Raw genomic sequence first — 19,038 nt, forward strand, 5'->3', positions numbered from 1 at the left:
GTTACAGCAGCTTCGTTTGTAAGATTTTTTTTGTTTGCTTGCAGTAACAAAAATGAAATTGTGTATATTGAGATGCATAATGTGTGATGGTCTGTAGGTTCTCACTGTGGTATGAGTGTAACAGATTTACTTTAAACCAAAAACAGAATGTATTATTTGAAAATGATTGTCTCAAGCCATGCAAAAAATGGCCATTTTGCGGGGTTTCAGAAAAAAATACATTTTGGACGTGGTGAAAAGTTAATCTAGAGTTTTTTTTATATATATATATATATATATATGTATGTCGTACACTATGAAATAGATGCTTTTCTGAGAAAGGAAAAAAGGGAGTGAATCTTTGGTATGCGAGATGAAATGAACTTGTGTGTCTGTATCGTAATAATGTTTCCTTCTGTTTCTCTGCTGGGAAATCAGACGTTTTTAGAAGATATTTGGTAATGTTATTTTATGTAACTGTATTTCAAAGTCACCAGCATGTTTTTAGTATGTGGTATTCATATGCAGTTGTTGTTTTAAGTGATAATTGTGTGGCGGCATGTAAAGATATGATATTGTTTTTGTAAGTGAAGTAACGGCTTTGAAAGTGCGATGGTGTGTGTGATTTTTTGTCACGCTCTGGTAAATATGAAACTGTTTCTGGTATGATTAATGGGTTAACATATGTTGTATTTGTAAGGTCTGTGCACAGAGTTGGTGCACCCAATGACATATAGTTATAAGCTGTAATTGAAAGTTTATTTAAAAGTGCGTCCGTTTTTGTTGCAAGTTAATTAATCTGCAGGGCATGCTACAGTACAGAGGTGAAATTTGTGTGGTAAATCATACAAGCAGCCTAAATTATGGTTAGGATATACATATGTAATTTACGTGATGAATGGTTAGTCCTTAAAGGGACAGTCCACTGTGACAAGGTGTTGCTATTAATGTATTGTCAATTTTATGCTTTCAAAACACAGTTGATTGCAATGGGTTGAATTTTAGATAATAAGAATATCTCATTATCTTATATTTGTCTGTAAAATCAGAGCTCAGTGCGTAGACGGAGCAATAGAAAATTGTAATTTTCTTATTTAAAGGACCAGTGCAATAACACTGTATTAGTAGTTTGCTATAAGAAAGGCTTGCACTGTGAAATAAACAGAATTGGCTTTCGATCATAATGCTGCGTGGTCTGAGTCATTCTAAGGGGCCCTTATCAGGTAATCTACATATGCCTCAGGTGGTACACTAGGCCCCAGGCTTTGGCCTGCACTGACACTTACCCCCTGAAGGGGACACCTAACAGAGTTTTAGAACGTTAAACAGCCTTTCAGAGGGGGTGGTAAGAACAATTATAGTTAAGGAATTGAAGTGTTATAGACATAGTTGTCAACAGTAAAAAAAAATCCAGGGACACTTTGCAGCATTTGTGGTTTGCATTGCTCTGCCCACTGCAATCTACACCACAACAAGCACATAAATATTAATAGTATAATGTACCCATACTGATCGCTTAAATGGACAGGACAGTAATAATTAAACTATAATTAATCAGATAAAACATGCACTTTTAAAATGTGTTTCTATTATTAAATTGACCTACAGTGCACTGGGAGCTAGCTGTTCATTGGTGGTACTGGTTACACAAATTTGTCTTTTGTTATTGGCTCATCAGATGTCTTCAGGTAGCTCCCAGTAGTGCATTACGGCTCTGGAACTACCTTTAATTATGTGTCTAATCCCTTTGCAGATGTTAAACCCATGCAATCATGCAATTATAAAATGCTCTAACAAGAACCTTGAAAATGTGTTCAAATTCTAGGAGCCAGGCCAAAAATTTGGAAGACAGAAATTTTTGAACTTACACACACAAAACCATATATCTGCAATATTCATATTCAATAAAGATTTTGACTATGTATTTACTGTGAATATTTCACATTTGCTAATGTGAATATGCTATGTTGTTTGCAAGATGGGTGTTTTTTTTTTCAAAAATGTTTTACTCTCCATTGATCTCTATGGGGAATTTGAAAATGCAATGGTGTTTGCGCGATCTCGGGTGTTAGTTTTTTTTCTACTTTTTTCTCCATTGATTTCTATGGGGGAATACATGCACGTGAACAATTAAGTTAGGATTTTTGTGCTTTTTGGGTTAACGCTTGCACAAAATACGTTTTTTTGGAACTTTTAATATAAACGCAACCCGACTGATGCAAAAACAGCTTGACTGTAGCGGAGTTTTTACGGTCGTGAAAAAAAAAATGCTACCACCCCACTTGTAATCTAGCCCTAAGTCTTTTATTCACACCTTCTGCTGGGCCACTGTAGAACAGGTTAAAAAACCTGAACTTGCAACCAAACTCAAAGTGACTTATACTCTTATATATTAATAAAATCTGTTCCAAGCACAATAACAGGTTGTCTAATTTTAAAACCATCATGTGATACCAAATGTATTAATAACTTTTCAAGTGCCTTTAAGCAGCATTTACACTCAATACCTTACATGACGACAGTTTGACAACTGCTTACTAATCAATCAGAATACACTTTTCAAACAAATTTTGGAAGCCTTTTCAAGAATGTTGTAATCCAATTGTCTTCAATTTTGAAAATCCATTCTGCCCTCTTTCTTGCCTGTTTGCTTTTTTCCAATGTTAAAGTTCTTACACATGCTCAGTTAATAAGACTATCACTTTAATTTATATTAAACACATTGCTCAAATCTCACCTTTAAACTATTAAACTTGTAAACATCCTCAATGTAGACATCAGAATGTTCTTTATAATTGGCAAATAGTGTATAGGTATTTACAAATTTATATAAAAATTATTGTTATTGATAATGGGCAAGATTATGAGTGGCGTGCTAACAGTTACGCTCGAGCGAAAAGGGGTTTATGACAAGTGTTTGCGAGCGTCGAATGTAGCGCTCATATTACAAGTTGAAAACAAACGCAATTGCTTAACTGCAGTTGAAGTTAACACACGTCGGAATAGAGTGCCTTCAGAGCTCTGGTTAAATTTTTTGCAAAACAAAAAAGTGTCACAAAACACTTGTCAAAAATACATTACAATGTACAGTTACAACAAACATTATAAGACTGTGTGATAAAGATTAATTTAAAAAAATCGCACAAAAATGTTATGAGAGCTCAAAGATTTGAGATCTCAGGTGTTAGAAAAAAAGAGGCAGGCAAAGGGCTTTAATATAGATATATATATATATATATATATATATATATATATATATATATATATATATATATATATATGTTTATATGTGTGTAGAGATGTATTTATATGTGTATATATGTTTTACAGACATATATACATATATAAACACAAATACATATATATACCTATATGGACATATGGATAATTGCATTGGAGCCCTTTGCAGTTAAAGGGACAGTCAAGTCCAAAAAAAACTTTCATGATTTAAATAGGGCATGCAATTTTAAACAACTTCCCAATTTACTTTTATCACCAATTTTGCTTTGTTCTCTTGGTATTCTTAGTTGAAAGCTAAAACTTGGAGGTTCATATGCTAATGTCTTAGACCTTGAAGACTGCCTCTAATCTGAATACATTTTGACCACTAGAGGGCATTAGTTCACATGTTTCATATAGATAACATTGAGCTCATGCATGTAAAGTGACCTAGGACTGAGCACTGATTGGCTAAACTGCATGTCTGTCAAAAGAACTGAAATAAGGGGCAGTCAGCAGAAGCTTAGATACAAGATAATTACAGAGGTAAAACATGTATTATTATAACTGTGTTGGTTGTGCAAAACTGGGGAATGGGTAATAAAGGGATTATCTTTCCTTTTAGACAACAAAAATTCTGGTGTTGACTGTCCCTTTAAGTAGATGAAAACATGTAAAAGCATATTTATACAATATTCATATTTAATTCAGTGTTATACTGTGTATGTACTGTAAATATTTCACATTCCAATGTTCTGCACATAGCAGAATATGTTATAAGTATTTATAAATATATATTCTTATATGTATCTACATATATCTATATATATATATATACTGTATATATATATATATATATATATATATAGATATATATATAGATGATAGATAGATAGATAGATAGATAGATAGATAGATAGATAGATAATTTACCAAAAAACATCAGATATATACAGAAGTATGTATTTGTGAATAAATAGAGAATATTCTGCTATGTGAAGAACATTGGTATTTGAAATATTCATACTTTCATGTTGGGTTAGCACACGGGAATATGCAATCAGGTTTGTGCAAGAGTAGGGTGTTAGATTTTTTCAACTTTTTTTTCTCCATTGACCTCTATGGGGGAATACACAACAAAAATCTTAATTTGGTTTAAAGATTTGCACTAGATGTTTTTATAGGTTACAAACTCAATTAAATGTGTGCAGCTATCCCCCACGTAAAATATTTTTTTTCCTTGAATGTAGATGCACTTCATCTTGCTTCTTTCTTTAGGGGTGTGGGAGCAATACAATGGAGAGCTATGGAACATGCAGCATGCATCAGCATTAGAGGGATATAAAACAGTTTATTTCACTATTGTAATAAATAAGTAGTTAGCAGTGGGTTATACTTAATAGAAATGGTTACTATATGTATTATTTATCATTTAAAAAGGATTTTACCTTTTATTTCTTTTTTTTTTTAAACTTCATTTGTGCAGGTTCTGTTACTTCCTGCTCCACAATGGGCTGGGGTCTCTGCATGAAGTCACTAAAGATAAGCCTGAAGACAGCACAAATGAGTAGAAGTATCCAGAAAGGACTGACCAAGCCCAACAATCCAATATGTATAAAAAACTTCCAGCTGTTATATATCAAACGTGGCTTTTATTGTTTTTGCATACGGCCAAAACAAGAACGTTTCGAGACTAGAACATGCCCTTATTCATGCTTATTCAATACTAACATTTTACATACTTGAAGGGATAGTCTACTATAGAATTTTCTATTGTTTAAAAATATAGATAATCCCTTTATTACCCATTTCCAAGTTTTGCATAACCAACACAGTTATATTAATACACTTTTTACCTCTGTGATTACCTTGTATCTAAGCCTCTGCAGACTACTCCCTTATCTCAGACTAGCATTTTTTCCAATCAGTGCCCTCTAATAAGTAACTCCATGGGTGTGAGCACAATGTTATCTATGTGGCACACACAAACTAACGCCCTCTAGCTGTGAAAAAGTGTCAAATGCATTCAGATAAGAAGTGGCCTTCAAGGGCTTAGAAATTAGCACATGAGCCACTTTAATTTAGCTTTCAACTAAGAATACCAAATTTGATGATAAAAGTAAATTGAAAAGTTGTTTAAAATGACATGACCTATCTGAATCCTGAAAGTTTAATTTTGATTAGACTGTCCCTTTAAATAGTCTTCACAGGGCACCAAAATCACAATATTATACGATAGCCCCACCAAGTGGACAAACATATTGTGTGTGTACACAAAATTTACGAACAACACCCCTAGTGGAAACTTTATTTACCTAATACAAAAAAAAAAAAGTTTTGAACATATTTCCCTATATATTAAAATACTTATTCCAAATGTAATCAAAATTGAATAAACCCATATTTGGCTATCATAAATTACTATTAACAAGTAATCCAAATGGTAAATCTAATGCATTTTTCTCTTTTTCAATAAGGATTCCATATCATCTCCCCTCCTGGGCATCTTAAAGGGACATTCCAGTCAAAATGTAAATGCACATAGATTAAAGGGACACTATACACTCATTTTCATATAACTGCATGTAATAGACCCTACTATAAAGAATAAGATGCACAGATACTGATATAAAAATCCAGTATAAAAATGTTTAAAAACTTACTTAGAAGCTCTCAGTTTAGCTCTGTTGAAAAGCTAGCTGGAAAGCCCACTGCAAGTGAGAAATAAGACACTCCCCCCCCTCCCCCTTCTTTTGCATATGAAAAGACCCTTTACACAAACAGGAGCAAGCTGGAGTAGGTAGCTGACGGTATTCACATCAAACTTTGGGGCTTGGTTAGGAGTCTGAAAATCAGAGCAATGCTATTTAAAAATAAGCAAAACTATACATTTATGTAAAAAAAAAAACACCTTTATGGGCTTTATAAATAGATCATCTACAAAACATTTATGCAAAGAAAAAATGAGTGTATAATGTCCCTTTAATTACATCTTTGAATAGAAACATATTTGCAATATAAATGTATTGGCAAAAATGCTTCTAGTAAAAGTTATCATTGCTTTAGTGTTAACATTTTTCTCTGCACGTGCATGTGAAGCATAGCTAGATATTGTCACTGTACCCACATTTTAAATACTGCAGCTGCTCAGATCATCACTGGGGCTTGTGTCATGTAAGCAATTAACAAATTAAATCATTACCAGATGGTACAAGCACCTAAGGCTCTCTGAGCAAGTACTGTGTATAAAATGCTGCTGCACGTTGCATATGTAAATACTCTTTTGAAACAGCTATAGCTTTTATTAGAAGCATTTTTGCTAATATGTTATATGTTATTACAAAATGGCTTCTGTTCAATACTGAAATGCATTCATGTGGTTTCCAATTGTGGCTGGAATATCCCTTTAAGCTCTTCTTTAATCTGGAAATGCAATTGAATGGGTCACAATATTAGTCAATTGGGTTTCCAGATTATAGCAGATACTCTGTATACAAAGGGGTTCAATTGTGAATATGATTGGTCTGTATTTTGGTAAAACAATTGTTGACAGTTTGAATTTATTGTGCTTGGTAATAGTAATGTATGATAGCCAAATATGGTTTTATTCCATTTGAATTACAATTTAAAAAAAGTATTTTAATATATGAGAAAAAAAAAACAAAAGGATTTTTTGTATTAGGTGTTTTATGTAAGTTATGTGTCTACTTGGTGAGGCTTTTGTATATTAATGTAATTTTGGTTCCCTGTTTAGACTTTTAAAGTGTGTAAAATGTTAGTATTGAATAAGCATGAATAAGGGCATGTTCTAAGCTAAAACGTTGCTTGTTTGGACCCAATGCAAAAATAATAAAAGTCACATTTGATATATAGCAGCTGGAAGTCTTTTTCTTACATTTTGTCTCTACATGAAGGCTTTATAGCTTAATGTCATAAATCTTCTACAGCAATATAAGCTTGGTTACTGTTCGGTAAATGCTAGAAAAACAGGAAGTCAGGTTCATGCCCATGCTCAAAATCAAACTTTCATTATTCAGATAGAGCAGGGGTGTCAAACTCAAATTCATCGTGGGCCGCATCAGCAGTTTGGTCACCCTCAAAGGGCCGGTTGTATCTGTAGGACTATGTGTCCACTCTTTATTATCATAAATTATTGTCACTGCATTCAATTATTACTGTAGAATAATGGCAAGTAGATATTCAAATGTACAATTATTGTACAATTTATTGAAAAATGATTTTTGGTAACAGACAGTAATTATTATTTTTTTTAAACATACAAATATTGCCAAACACTGTTTATTACACATATGGCAAACACAAGGCATTAACTTTTTTTTAACTTTTCTGACTAGATGGCTGACATCGTTTTCCTGAGGTCAGTCCATCGATGTCTGGCGTTAGGTCTTGTGCTGTAGCAATCCGCAAAACGGCATGGTACCAAAGTGAATCGGCTGATTGATGAATTCAATCGACGCTTTTCTGACTTTAAAGAACAGAACTTAACCTTTACCAGCTTTGATAACCTCCATGCTGTTTTGCGGATTGCTACAGCACAAGAGCACTCTGATACGTTATACCACTGTAAAGTGACACGGAAGTGGTCAGTATATCTAAAGTTTACCGCTCAGACTCTTAAGCAGAATAATAAGCAGACCCCCCCTAATAAGCAGACCCCCTCCCACATACATCATATGTACTTACAGTACAGGAGAGAAGGGTTCAGGCAGCCGTTGGATCTGTCACATCACAGGATGGCATGCGCTCAATATAAAAACAAGTGTGAATGCATGTAAAGTGGAGGTTTCCTGTGTAGAACGGCCGGCACCGCTAGAGGGCTGGCTTGTAGGCTGCCGTGCATGCGCTGAAGATGCGGCTTTCTTGTGTCAAAAAAAAAAAAGCGAGAATAAAAGGTGAAGGCTGGCGGCCGGCGGCGGCTACACGGGCCACATGACGAGGTCTGGTGGGCCGGATTCGGCCCGCGGGCCTTGTGTTTGACACCCGTGAGATAGAGCATGCCATTTTAAACAAGTTTTCAATTTACTTCCAATAACAAAATGTGCACATTATGTTTATATTTAAACTGTTTGAGTCACCAGCTCCTACTGAGCATGTGCAAGAATAAGCGTGTATGCATTTGTGAATGGCTGATGGCTGTCACATGGTACGTGTATGCATTTGTGAATGGCTGTCACATGGTACAGGGGGAGTGGAAATAGACATAACTTTTAAAATTGTCAGAAAAAAAATCTACTACTCATTTGAAGTTCAATCTAAGTGTTATTGCATTGTCTTGTTATCTTGCATTTGTTGATTATGCAAATCTACTGTGTTGACTGGTCCTTTAAGTATCCAACATGTCTGCTCCCTTATTTTAATATAGGTAGTGCTACACCCAGAATTTCTAAGTGCTCATTTTTTAAGAAAACAAGTTTGTTGTTTGTTGTTTTTAACGCAATCAGATACTTTTTATGTTTATTTTGATTTAATATACTGTTTAACTTATTTCAAGAATTTTTTTTGCCAAAGAAGCATATCCCTTTAAAAAACAAGGAATTTTACACAAGCCATTTGCATGAATTTATGCGAGGTTTAATTATCAAAACAATTTTTTGTGTACGTTTTTATACAAAACTATGTTTATTGGCATTTGTACAGTGAATAGGTTTCAATGCACTGTTCATTGCTGACAGTGTTTACTATCACTTTAAGAAGCAGCAGTCTGCTTATGAAATCATCCTGGATGATTGAAAAGCCCTGATCATGGGTAAATGTTTGCGCTAGAGCAGTGGGAGGGGCAACACAATTATAAAGTTTTGCAATGATAAATGTGGACAGAGGATGCAGTTTTACTGCCCCCCCCAAAATTAAAAAAAATCCGTGAAAGCCACTTAAAAAGCTAGTGCTACACATCCGTCTTCCATTGTTTAAAATAGATTTTCCTGTTATATCATTTACTACTAATTAGAATGGCTGTTCTACTAACGGATTGAAATGTGTTTGAAAAATAAACAAAAACTTATTACAACATGTATATGATATTTTCACATGGATATTCTTATGGGTTGGAATAGGAGACATTTTTTCCAAACGTAATTAAGTCTGGTTTAGTCACCTCAAATCTGTGCCTGACCTTACTTTGTAATATATTTTTCTCACTGTGTTCCCAAGTTGTAAACCAGGGTAATTACCCAAGACAAACACATTATTTTCCAAACAGCATGGTACAAGGGGAGACAGTAACTGATTAACAGCAAAACAAATAGTACAAGACAAATCTGACCCTAGTAGCACATTGCTTACTGTTACATCTAGTTTTGCAATGCCACTAAATCACAAAAATGTTGTTCCTCTTAAAGTGAGCACAGAGAACCACATCCTGATGTAACTGTTTAACTTCCAAAAGAAAAGCATATTAAACAAACTTTATACCAGAAGTAGGGATTGTGGAATACGAATGTAAAAATGAAACAACTTTCCAATGCACTTCTATTATCTAATTTGATTTGCTCTCTTGGTATACTTTGTTTAAAGGCATATCTGGGTAGGCTCATTAGTAGCAGTGCACTACTGAGAGCTAGTGCTGATTGGTGGCTGCACATATATACCTCTCTATAATTGGCTCAACCAATGTATTTAGCTAGCTCCCATTAGTGCCTTTTTACCTCTTTAACAAATGATACAAAGTGCAACTATAATAGAAGAAAATTGGAGCTTTGTTTAAAATGTTTTGCTCTATCTGAATAATGAAATACACATTTTGGGTTTAATGCCCATTTAATGGAAGATAAATGAACAATAATATAATAAACTAACATTATTTCACTATTGATTGATTGAATGTTGTGTTTAACCCTTGCTATACACTGCCTATTCTGAGCTGAAAACAGCCAATAATTGATGCACATATGCCACTCCTCCTCAAGTGCACTACTGGAACAGAGCTAACTTTTACTCATAGAAAGAATTTAAATTCACAGAAAAACACATCATTCTATTCAAGCAACTGCAAAATAACAAACAATGCTCTTAATACATTATAACATTGTATGGACTGTTTCATTATGTCCTTTTAAATATGCTTTTCTGTTGCTTACTACTATAAACATAATTTTTTAAATGTATTTTTTTTTTTTTTAAATAATTTTTTATTGAGGTACAAGGTGATAACAGCAGAACAAGAAAATATGTCCAGGTACAGAATAGATTTGACAGGAGTGTCTATGCATTTCGAATACAGAGAACAGAATTAATCTAGAGAATAAGGATACAATTATTACCATTATAAATACTGAGTGTGATCTACGGTCTCGATAAATACTTGCCAATGAGGGCTTTTAAGTCACAGAACAACAAGTTCAACAACAAAAAATGTGAATTCTAACATGGAAAAGGCAGTATATCTCTCATGTGGATCATAAAACTCATGACATACAAGGTAAAGATGAGAAGACGTTCAAGTGCAGCAGTTAAAGGTACCTGGAACACAGCTAGAAGACCTCATTTTTAACCTGTAGCATATTAAATAAAAATAATGATCCCAGAATGCTGTTTAAACTTCAGAATGGTTTGTCTGATCAGGACAAGTTGGGGCAAAATGGGGGATTATTAACGGTGTTTATTTTTTTGGGGGAGAGGAGGATTCAGCGGGCCATAGCCGCTATAAGATGGGGGAGGGGGGGCGGAGCCAGTTAGGATATCAGTCTTAGGGGACTCCTAGGCCACTGAATCTGTTGGATATAAAACAGGGAAAGGCAACTCTCTAGTCTACTCACTCTAAGGTCTATATAAATACCTATCTAAGCCTGTCATAAACTGATATAAAAATACAGCTTAGGAGGTACATAAATAACAACACGGTTTATGAGAGCAAGGTAGGAGAGGAGAGACCTGAGGGATCTATGAAGTAATGGTTCCATAAGAAAGTACATTATGCCCAGACAATTAACTTATTAGTGTAGTGAGGGAATGCGGGATGTACCATTAAACTGTATTTCTGGTGTGAGTGTGTATGGGTAATGCTGTTCTACAAGAGTTCCAAGAGGAGTATATGGGAAAAATGGGTTATAACAAACAGCCAAGTATACTGCTAATTAGCTGTAAGCATTAAGTCACTGGAAAAGTTATAAGTACTACTATTGTTTTAAAGTATCTAGAGCTTACTCTAAGAATCCCTTATAAAAAAAAAAAATCTGAGAAGATGCATATACAGTTGACGTTAAATATAGCTCAGACAAAATATGCAAGCTGCTGTTGCTGACCATAATTAATAGCAGCTAGGACCTAATGGGTATAATTAATGCCAGCACATATTAATATTGAGTTTGTTACATCAGTATAGTTATAGTTAGTACTAAAGCATGGTGTGCAAATATTCTCCAGTTGTATGGAATTTGGTATGCAGCTTCCAAATGCTAAAAGCTTCAATCATAATGTTAACTGAGCATAGAGTCCTCAATGTAAAGTTCATATTATATGCAGTAAGTTAAAAAGTGGTTAACCAGAGAAGTAAGCTTAAAGCCCAATAGTTATATATACAAATTAAACATGTCTAGGGCTCCTTGCATGAAATATTATGAACATCAGCAAGTTTTACTATAACATAATAGGGAATGAACCAATGAAGTTATAGAGAGAGACGTCCAGCATAACAGTAAGGGGACTTTGGACTGCGGTAAGATGAAGGATACCAGGCAGTTACCAAGTTTTACTTAATTATCGACTGATGTTATGTAGCTCAAGATGGAATGTAAGTTCTATGGAGCTGGGTTACTTCGGCCTCTTTGCAGTACGGCTGCTGTTTCAGGAGAATGTGAAGGTGAGTCATCAGCCGTATGTATTGTTACCTAAGCTTATAAGGCAGAACCACGAGAGAATTAAAGTTAAAGAGTCAGTACAAGACCGGAAACCCCTGGTACAGCTCGTACTGTGGCTTTGTGAATTATCTCGATTTTACCCGATACCAGCCCGTGGGCGCCATTGGTCAGGACAAATGAGATCGTTGGCTGGTCGCATAAGTCCCTGTAGCCTCCGGTGTTGTATGAGGGCGAGTAGCCAAAAGAAGTAGGAAGTATCCAGTCGGTTAGCCTTTTGTCTGTGGGCCAGGGAGAGGAGTAAGAGAGCTGCGGTAGGGTTGGGAAGCGAAAGAGGGTCCATAGCTCTTTTTCTTACAGGCGCTGTGGCCATCTCACCTGAGTGTCGTTTAGTCATTCCCATAGCAAGTATCTCTACCTCTTGGATATCTCGCTCAGGCATGACGAAGGTAGGAAGTATCCAGGGAGAGGTAGGTAGGGTGTTACACTGCTGGAACTCTTCTGTCTCTTGAACTAAGGTGTCATCATCAGGCCGCACGCACACATCGTGTAGTGACTGAGTGAGATCGGCAAACTGCTCGCTCATCTTCTTTTCTAGCCACGCAAACACAAGGTTGACAGTGTCATAGCATAGCTGCGTATCCATATTGGGAGACAGGAATGGGCAACAGAGGTGGAAAGTTTGTAAATTGCAGAACGGTGTCTGCTCTTAGATTACTCCAGTACCGGGTGTTGGGAAGTATTAGCTCTCTCAGGTCACAGCGATCCAGCTTCCCACAGTGTGATTACTCATAGGAGAATGAGCTTAAACATTACATGAGGTATGGGTCAGGCTTTAATGGAAACAGAGAATACTGCGATTCGGTGGCTCTTTTCCATTACACTGTCTGCAATCGGCCGATATTTTTATGTGTTTGCGGCCTAGATAAAATGGCGCCTGTCAGAGCTTCTCCTCTCCTTAGTTAATGGCGTAACAGGTATCTCACGATGTGTCTCAAGAATCCATAGTGCTCCTCTTTACTCCATATGACTTTAGGACTTAGAAATAAAACCTTGCGTGGTGGTAGTCCAAAGTTATGATATTACTTTTTGCTCTGTTTCACGGAGCTCTAGAGAGATGCGGCCATCCTGGAGCCCTGCTAGACTCCGCCCCCCCTTTAAATGTATTTTTGTTTGTCTTGTAACCTTTTTTTAATGCTAGCTGTCAGTCATATCTGCCAATTATGTTAGTAAATTAATATGTCTCAGTGAGTGTTGCAATAACACAGTTGTGATCTTTTTAAAAAGAAAATTCAGGGACACATAGCAGCAGAACAATTAAATATCAGGTTACTGGAGTACTGACCACACCCACAATGGTTTACATAGCTCCTCCCTGAAAACACAATGTAAATTGCATACAATATAAACAAAATATTAAATACAGTAATAATTGATCTAATCTGTAAACTGCTGGAAATTAATCTGAAACCAGTTCACAAAATTAGATGTTATTATATAATTCTGCAGTTGTAATGCAAATTGTGGAAGATTTAGGTGCCACAATATATATATTTATATTCACATTTCTATCTATCTATCTATCTATCTATCTATCTATCTATCTATCTATCTATCTATCTATCTATGTATCTATCTATCTATCTATCTATCTATCTATCTATCTATCTATCTATCTATTAATCTATACTATGATATATGAAACCACTAAAATTGTGAAATAATAAAGATTAGTAGAAGGAGGAAATATTATCTATGTATAAAAAATACATTATCATTAATTGATTGTATTACTGTACTTATTGTTACAGTTTAAATAATAAAATGCTGCTTCTAATATAAACCTTATTTTTTATAACATTAAAACATATAAGCAAAATAATACTTATTTTTCTGCAGGAATCGGAATGTTTACATAAATGTATATAATATTATTTTGTCATTGCCATTGTTGTTTATTTTAAATAGTCACTTTTAAACTCACTCTAAATGATTCTTAAACCCGGTGCATTGATTTGCTGTTCATTTTTATGAGTTTGATAAAGATTTGCAAAAATATTAAAATTTTTGTATCCATAGGTATATTTTGTGTGTTATTCAATTATTTTATTATGTATTACAATAACTATTTCTACAATTATTTTTTTTCTTCAAAATTGCTGGATTTTAGAGGCTTTTTCGTTTAGAACTTTCATTTACTTACATACTGTTAAATAGAGCACAACTGATTTGTGTTTGTGGATCTCAGCAAGCATGTAGAACTATTCAGGGGGGAACTACCAATGGTGCAGAGAATTATATTATTATTATTATTTTGATTTAATTGTATAGCGCTGCAAACTTTATTAGCGCTGGGTACAGAGATAGAGGTATAGAATTACAAGGGTTTGTGATTAGATACAAATACATAACAGACTAAACAAAACTAGTACAGAATGAGGAGGGCCCTGCTCCGAAGAGCTTGCAGTCTAGAGGTTGAGGGAGCAGAGGCATAACGTTTGGGCTAGCTTGTCACATTTATTGTCATGGCAGTTCAAGATTTATTTTAGTTAGGATGAAAAACTGAGTAGAGACAGTAAGCCTTTCTGAATAGGTGGGTTTTCAAATAGCTTCTGAAGCTATATCTATCTACATTATTTCTATTGCTTACTACTGAGTTACCCTTGGGGTTGCCCAAAACAATATTGCACCAGCGTCCTCTGTTGAGTAAATTCAGTAATGGAATTACGGAATAAAGATGGGCAACAGGGTAGATAGTGACCACTTGATACCCTCAAAATGTACCATTACATGTCCTGCCCTGTATTCTAGGGCTGCAGAGTATGTCTCTTTACCAAACATAGGAGTCAAATACAGTCCTTTCAGAAACACTTATCCAATGGCTTGAAACAGAAAATCACCATTTAAGTCTAAGTAGATGTTTGAAGATAAATCATTAGTTAAGTTTTTCTAAATCTCTGACTGAGTCTGCTCTGTGTGCTGGCACTGATGATATACACACACTAAGCATGGGCTATCAATTTATGTGCACGGTAAAATGTATTACTAAAACTGTTTACAATTCAAAGGGACATATATATGCATCTCTCTCTCTCTCTCTCTCTCTCTGTCTCTCTCTCTGTCTCTCTCTCTCTCTCTCTCTCTCTCTCTCTCTGTCTCTCTCTCTGTCTCTCTCTCTCTCTGTCTCTCTCTCTCTCTCTCTATCTATCTATCGATCTCTAAAGGAAGCAAAGCATGCTCACTGCATCTATGCTTTAGCAAATTTGCCTACAGTAAGACATTTCATGCATTTACTTAACTAATGAAAACAGGAACGTGTTAGAATCTATAGAATTAGAAAATTACCTATTGCACAAGGTTAATCTCAAAATCCCAACATACCTCTTTGTGATAGTGTAATTCAATCACTAATAATTCCTGTAAACATTTTCTATACAACAAATAAGCATTATTTAATCTATTAAAAAGATTTGAAACGTGAATTAAGTTATACAATTGGTAATGAAGTTAAAAAGTTATGATAAAAAAATAAAATACATAACTGATACAAGTGTAATTCACACAAAACAAATGACCTTCACATTGTGAGAATGTACCAAAAGTCACTTGTGGGCAAACACATAAACACAAAATCACTGCACCTAAAATGTGATTATGTTCAAAGAAATTTAGTTAGTGAATCTAATGTTCACATTTACAATGCAAAACTTTATTCACACATTACTATATATATATTATTAAATGCTACATCCTAAAACATCTCTCTCTCTCTCTCTCTCTCTCTCTATATATATATATATATATATATATACTCAAATATTTATATATTTTGTGTACATGTTTTTATGTGCATGTTTTATTCAATACAAAAGTTGTTTTCTTTTTGATAAAATTGTATTATTTATTGTGGTTAAATACTTTTCATTGCCTTATCATAAAAGAACTGTAACAAGTAGCTTTATGCCACAATATAAAAGTGTCATGAAAATCTATTAACACAGGGTTAGGCTTCTGACTTTCTGTCCTCCTTAAAAATAAGTCAAGAATCTATCTGTAAATTAATTTGGTAAATGGCCCACTTCTTAAAAATGCATTTTGATTATTTACCCAGTCCTAGTTTTTATTTTATGTTTCAGTTCCTATTTTATTTTTATCTTAATTCAGGCTTTTGGAAGAGTTATATGTACCTTTTATCAAACAGTTAAAATATGCTTAGTAGTTACAGAGTTCAAGGACAGTTCAAAGCATTTATGTCACAGATAAAACAGTCACTTACCAGACTGACTAAAACAGTCACAAATCACAAATAAACCTATATTAGATAGAATCTGATATAGTTACAATAATAGCATTAATATTCTAAATGATATCTGTTAGGGTTAAGTAAATTATCTCAATTTAATAACTTATGCTTTTTCTATATAATATTTTAAATCAAACATCTGTGTCTGTTCTGACTCAGTAAGTAGATCAGAAACCACATAATTTTAATTAAAATATAACTTGCGTTGAAAGCTTTTAACTTATCCATAAATAAAGCATAGTACTGATTTGTCATATTATACAATCCAATTAATTTATATTGTAAGAACACATAAATGGGCATTTTTATGGCAACCAATACATCGCATTTTACAGAGTGACTGGTACAAAGTGCCACATACAGGAGCCTGCCAGAAGTTAGAGAGTATTCAGAAGGTTCTGCTTATAGAGTTTATATTTATCTATACCTGAAAGTTACAAAATCTCACCTGCATTGCTTGGAAGAACTCTAATGGTGTCAAATTCCAGCATGGTGTAAGAAGAGTCCAATGTCTCAGCGTAGTTTGGCATATCCATGTCCATTATAGTTTCATAGAGCTTCATTATTATCTGTCAACAGCAACAGGTCAAACCAAACAGTCCCAGCTGTCAATCACCCTGGTCATTACACCCTGGAAAGGGGAGCATAAGGCACCACAAATGGGAAATCAATGCCTACAGCAGTCAGCTGTGCTACAGAAAGACTGAAGAGTGAGAGAGAAAAAGAGACAGAGAGAGACGCTCCCTCACCTGAAAGTCCCAGCCACCTACAATAATTATGTGTCATGTTATGATTATACAATGCAGATAAGGCCTTGACTAAACCAACTCAGATTCCATCCTCACCCCTGCACAATACGGCAATCCTTGGGTAAACAGCATTAAAAAGTATATCACGCTAAGGTTTTTCCCATAAAGCAGAGAATTCAGAAACATCGAAGACAATAATGAAATTAATCTAGAAAAAAAAAGAGAATGGATAATTAACTTTGTAGTTTGAATTAAAGTTTCACTGTTTATTAAGGACATTAAATTGTGTTTTTCAAAAATCTTCTGTATTATGGATCCTTAAATATCAAAGTGCCAAAATTAGACAATTTTACATTGTTCTTAGATTTTCAAAATGACATGTTCATATTAAATAGTTATACATATTTTATTTATATTCTTAAATCAAAATTAAATAGCATAATACATTTAGCAAGTGAATGTTAGGTTTAATAGCACATAAGAAAAGCTGGAATGCAATTTCAAAATGAAAAAGTGATGATTTTTTTTATTAGTATCTCTTAAATTAAGAAAACAATGAAATGACAATTAGCAGATCTAAATTATAGTTTATATTTGAGCTTATATGAGGGGTTTTAAGGGAAATGCTAGCACAAAAATGTTATAATGCATTAGGGCATTTTATTATTGTATTAATGCCAAGGCCGGATTGGCCTACCAGGATACCAGCAAATTTCCCGGTGGGCTGCAGCAGTTGGGGCTGAAAAGCTACAATTTAAAGGGGTGATTAATGGATGCCATTGGGCTTTAGAGTGCATATAACAACAGTAACAATATAGTAGGTAAAGTAATACTAATGGTAAGTATCTATAGGTGCCAAATAATTTTGTAATCAACAAGCATCTGTTAGGGGGGCAATATGGTACTAAAGAGACTTATAAAAAAATGAGTTACAAAGTGTGTAACATAAAAAGAGTGCTTTACCCCTACAATTATATAGGAAAACTTTCAATGAATAATACAGGAACGATTTTTTTATCATTCTTACTTTATCTTTATTGGTTTAACTATTCAATCATACACGTTCAAAAACACTTAAACCCTCTAGATATCAATATATAGCATAAGTGTGTGAATAATACCGCTGTGAATCATGTATCTAGATGTGAAACATTGTACTTGGTTTGTATAATATCAAGCAGTCAGATACAAACAATATCTTATGTAGCCGGCTATAAATAAATTAAGAAATAATGCTGTAACAAAAGGACCTGTTAATATGTGGGATGTCAGATTATGAGATTAAAGCTATCTAGCTAATACTCTATCTGTAATTATAAAGTCCTTGCTTGCACAGTTAAAGGGACAGTATACTATAAAATAGTTTTTCCCTTAATGTGTTTTTAATTATTTTTTTTACCAGCTGCAGAGATAAAATGTATGAGATTTGCTTTTTTAAGGCTTATTTGTGTATATGAATTAGCCAATTTTGTGTTTTGAAGCCACAACCTAATAAAATTGGTATAGCTTGTAGGTATAATCAGATCTCATTACTGTATCATATTGTGTAAATTTACCTGCTTCTTTATCTTATATCTGTCCATTAACCAATCACTAATACTTGGAGAGAACAATGGGAAATTAACATTGTATTACCTTATCTCTTCTATAACCCACTGGAAGTGTAATGTCTTCTACTGGCTGTGTTTACACAACTTGGCCTCGAGACCAAAATCTTTCAGGATGGGTGGGAATACCACAGGCTAAATAAACTATTTCATATGCCAATATAAGGGTAATCGAAATACTTGTAAACAATTTAATACACTCCAGCAGGTAAAGTGGATCATTGGGAACAAGTTAAAGGGGAGACCATTTTTGAGTAAACTGTCCCTTCAACTTTAGCACAGCTGTTCAGTGTAATAGATTCTGTCTGCTTAAAGGGACACTGAACCCAGCAATCAAGTAATAGTCTAGAGTGCGCTATCATCTCCAT

General features: G+C 34.3%; 1 protein-coding gene across 1 annotated transcript in view; it reads right to left on the bottom strand.

The window, feature by feature from the left end:
• Positions 1 to 17,246, bottom strand: part of LOC128643355 (hepatocyte nuclear factor 4-beta-like) — a gene marked incomplete at its 3' end in the record, with an annotated part of 31,335 nt that extends 14,089 nt beyond the window's left edge. Inside the window, exon 1 of the mRNA XM_053696285.1 lies at positions 16,763 to 17,246. Within this exon, the coding sequence (XP_053552260.1) occupies positions 16,763 to 16,877 (115 nt within the window). The remainder of the gene's footprint in view (positions 1 to 16,762) is intronic.
• Between the last annotated feature and the right edge of the window lie 1,792 nt (positions 17,247 to 19,038).

The sequence above is a fragment of the Bombina bombina genome, unplaced genomic scaffold (genome assembly GCF_027579735.1).
Source record: "Bombina bombina isolate aBomBom1 unplaced genomic scaffold, aBomBom1.pri scaffold_1182, whole genome shotgun sequence".
In the NCBI taxonomy this organism is placed as follows: Eukaryota; Metazoa; Chordata; class Amphibia; order Anura; family Bombinatoridae; genus Bombina; species Bombina bombina.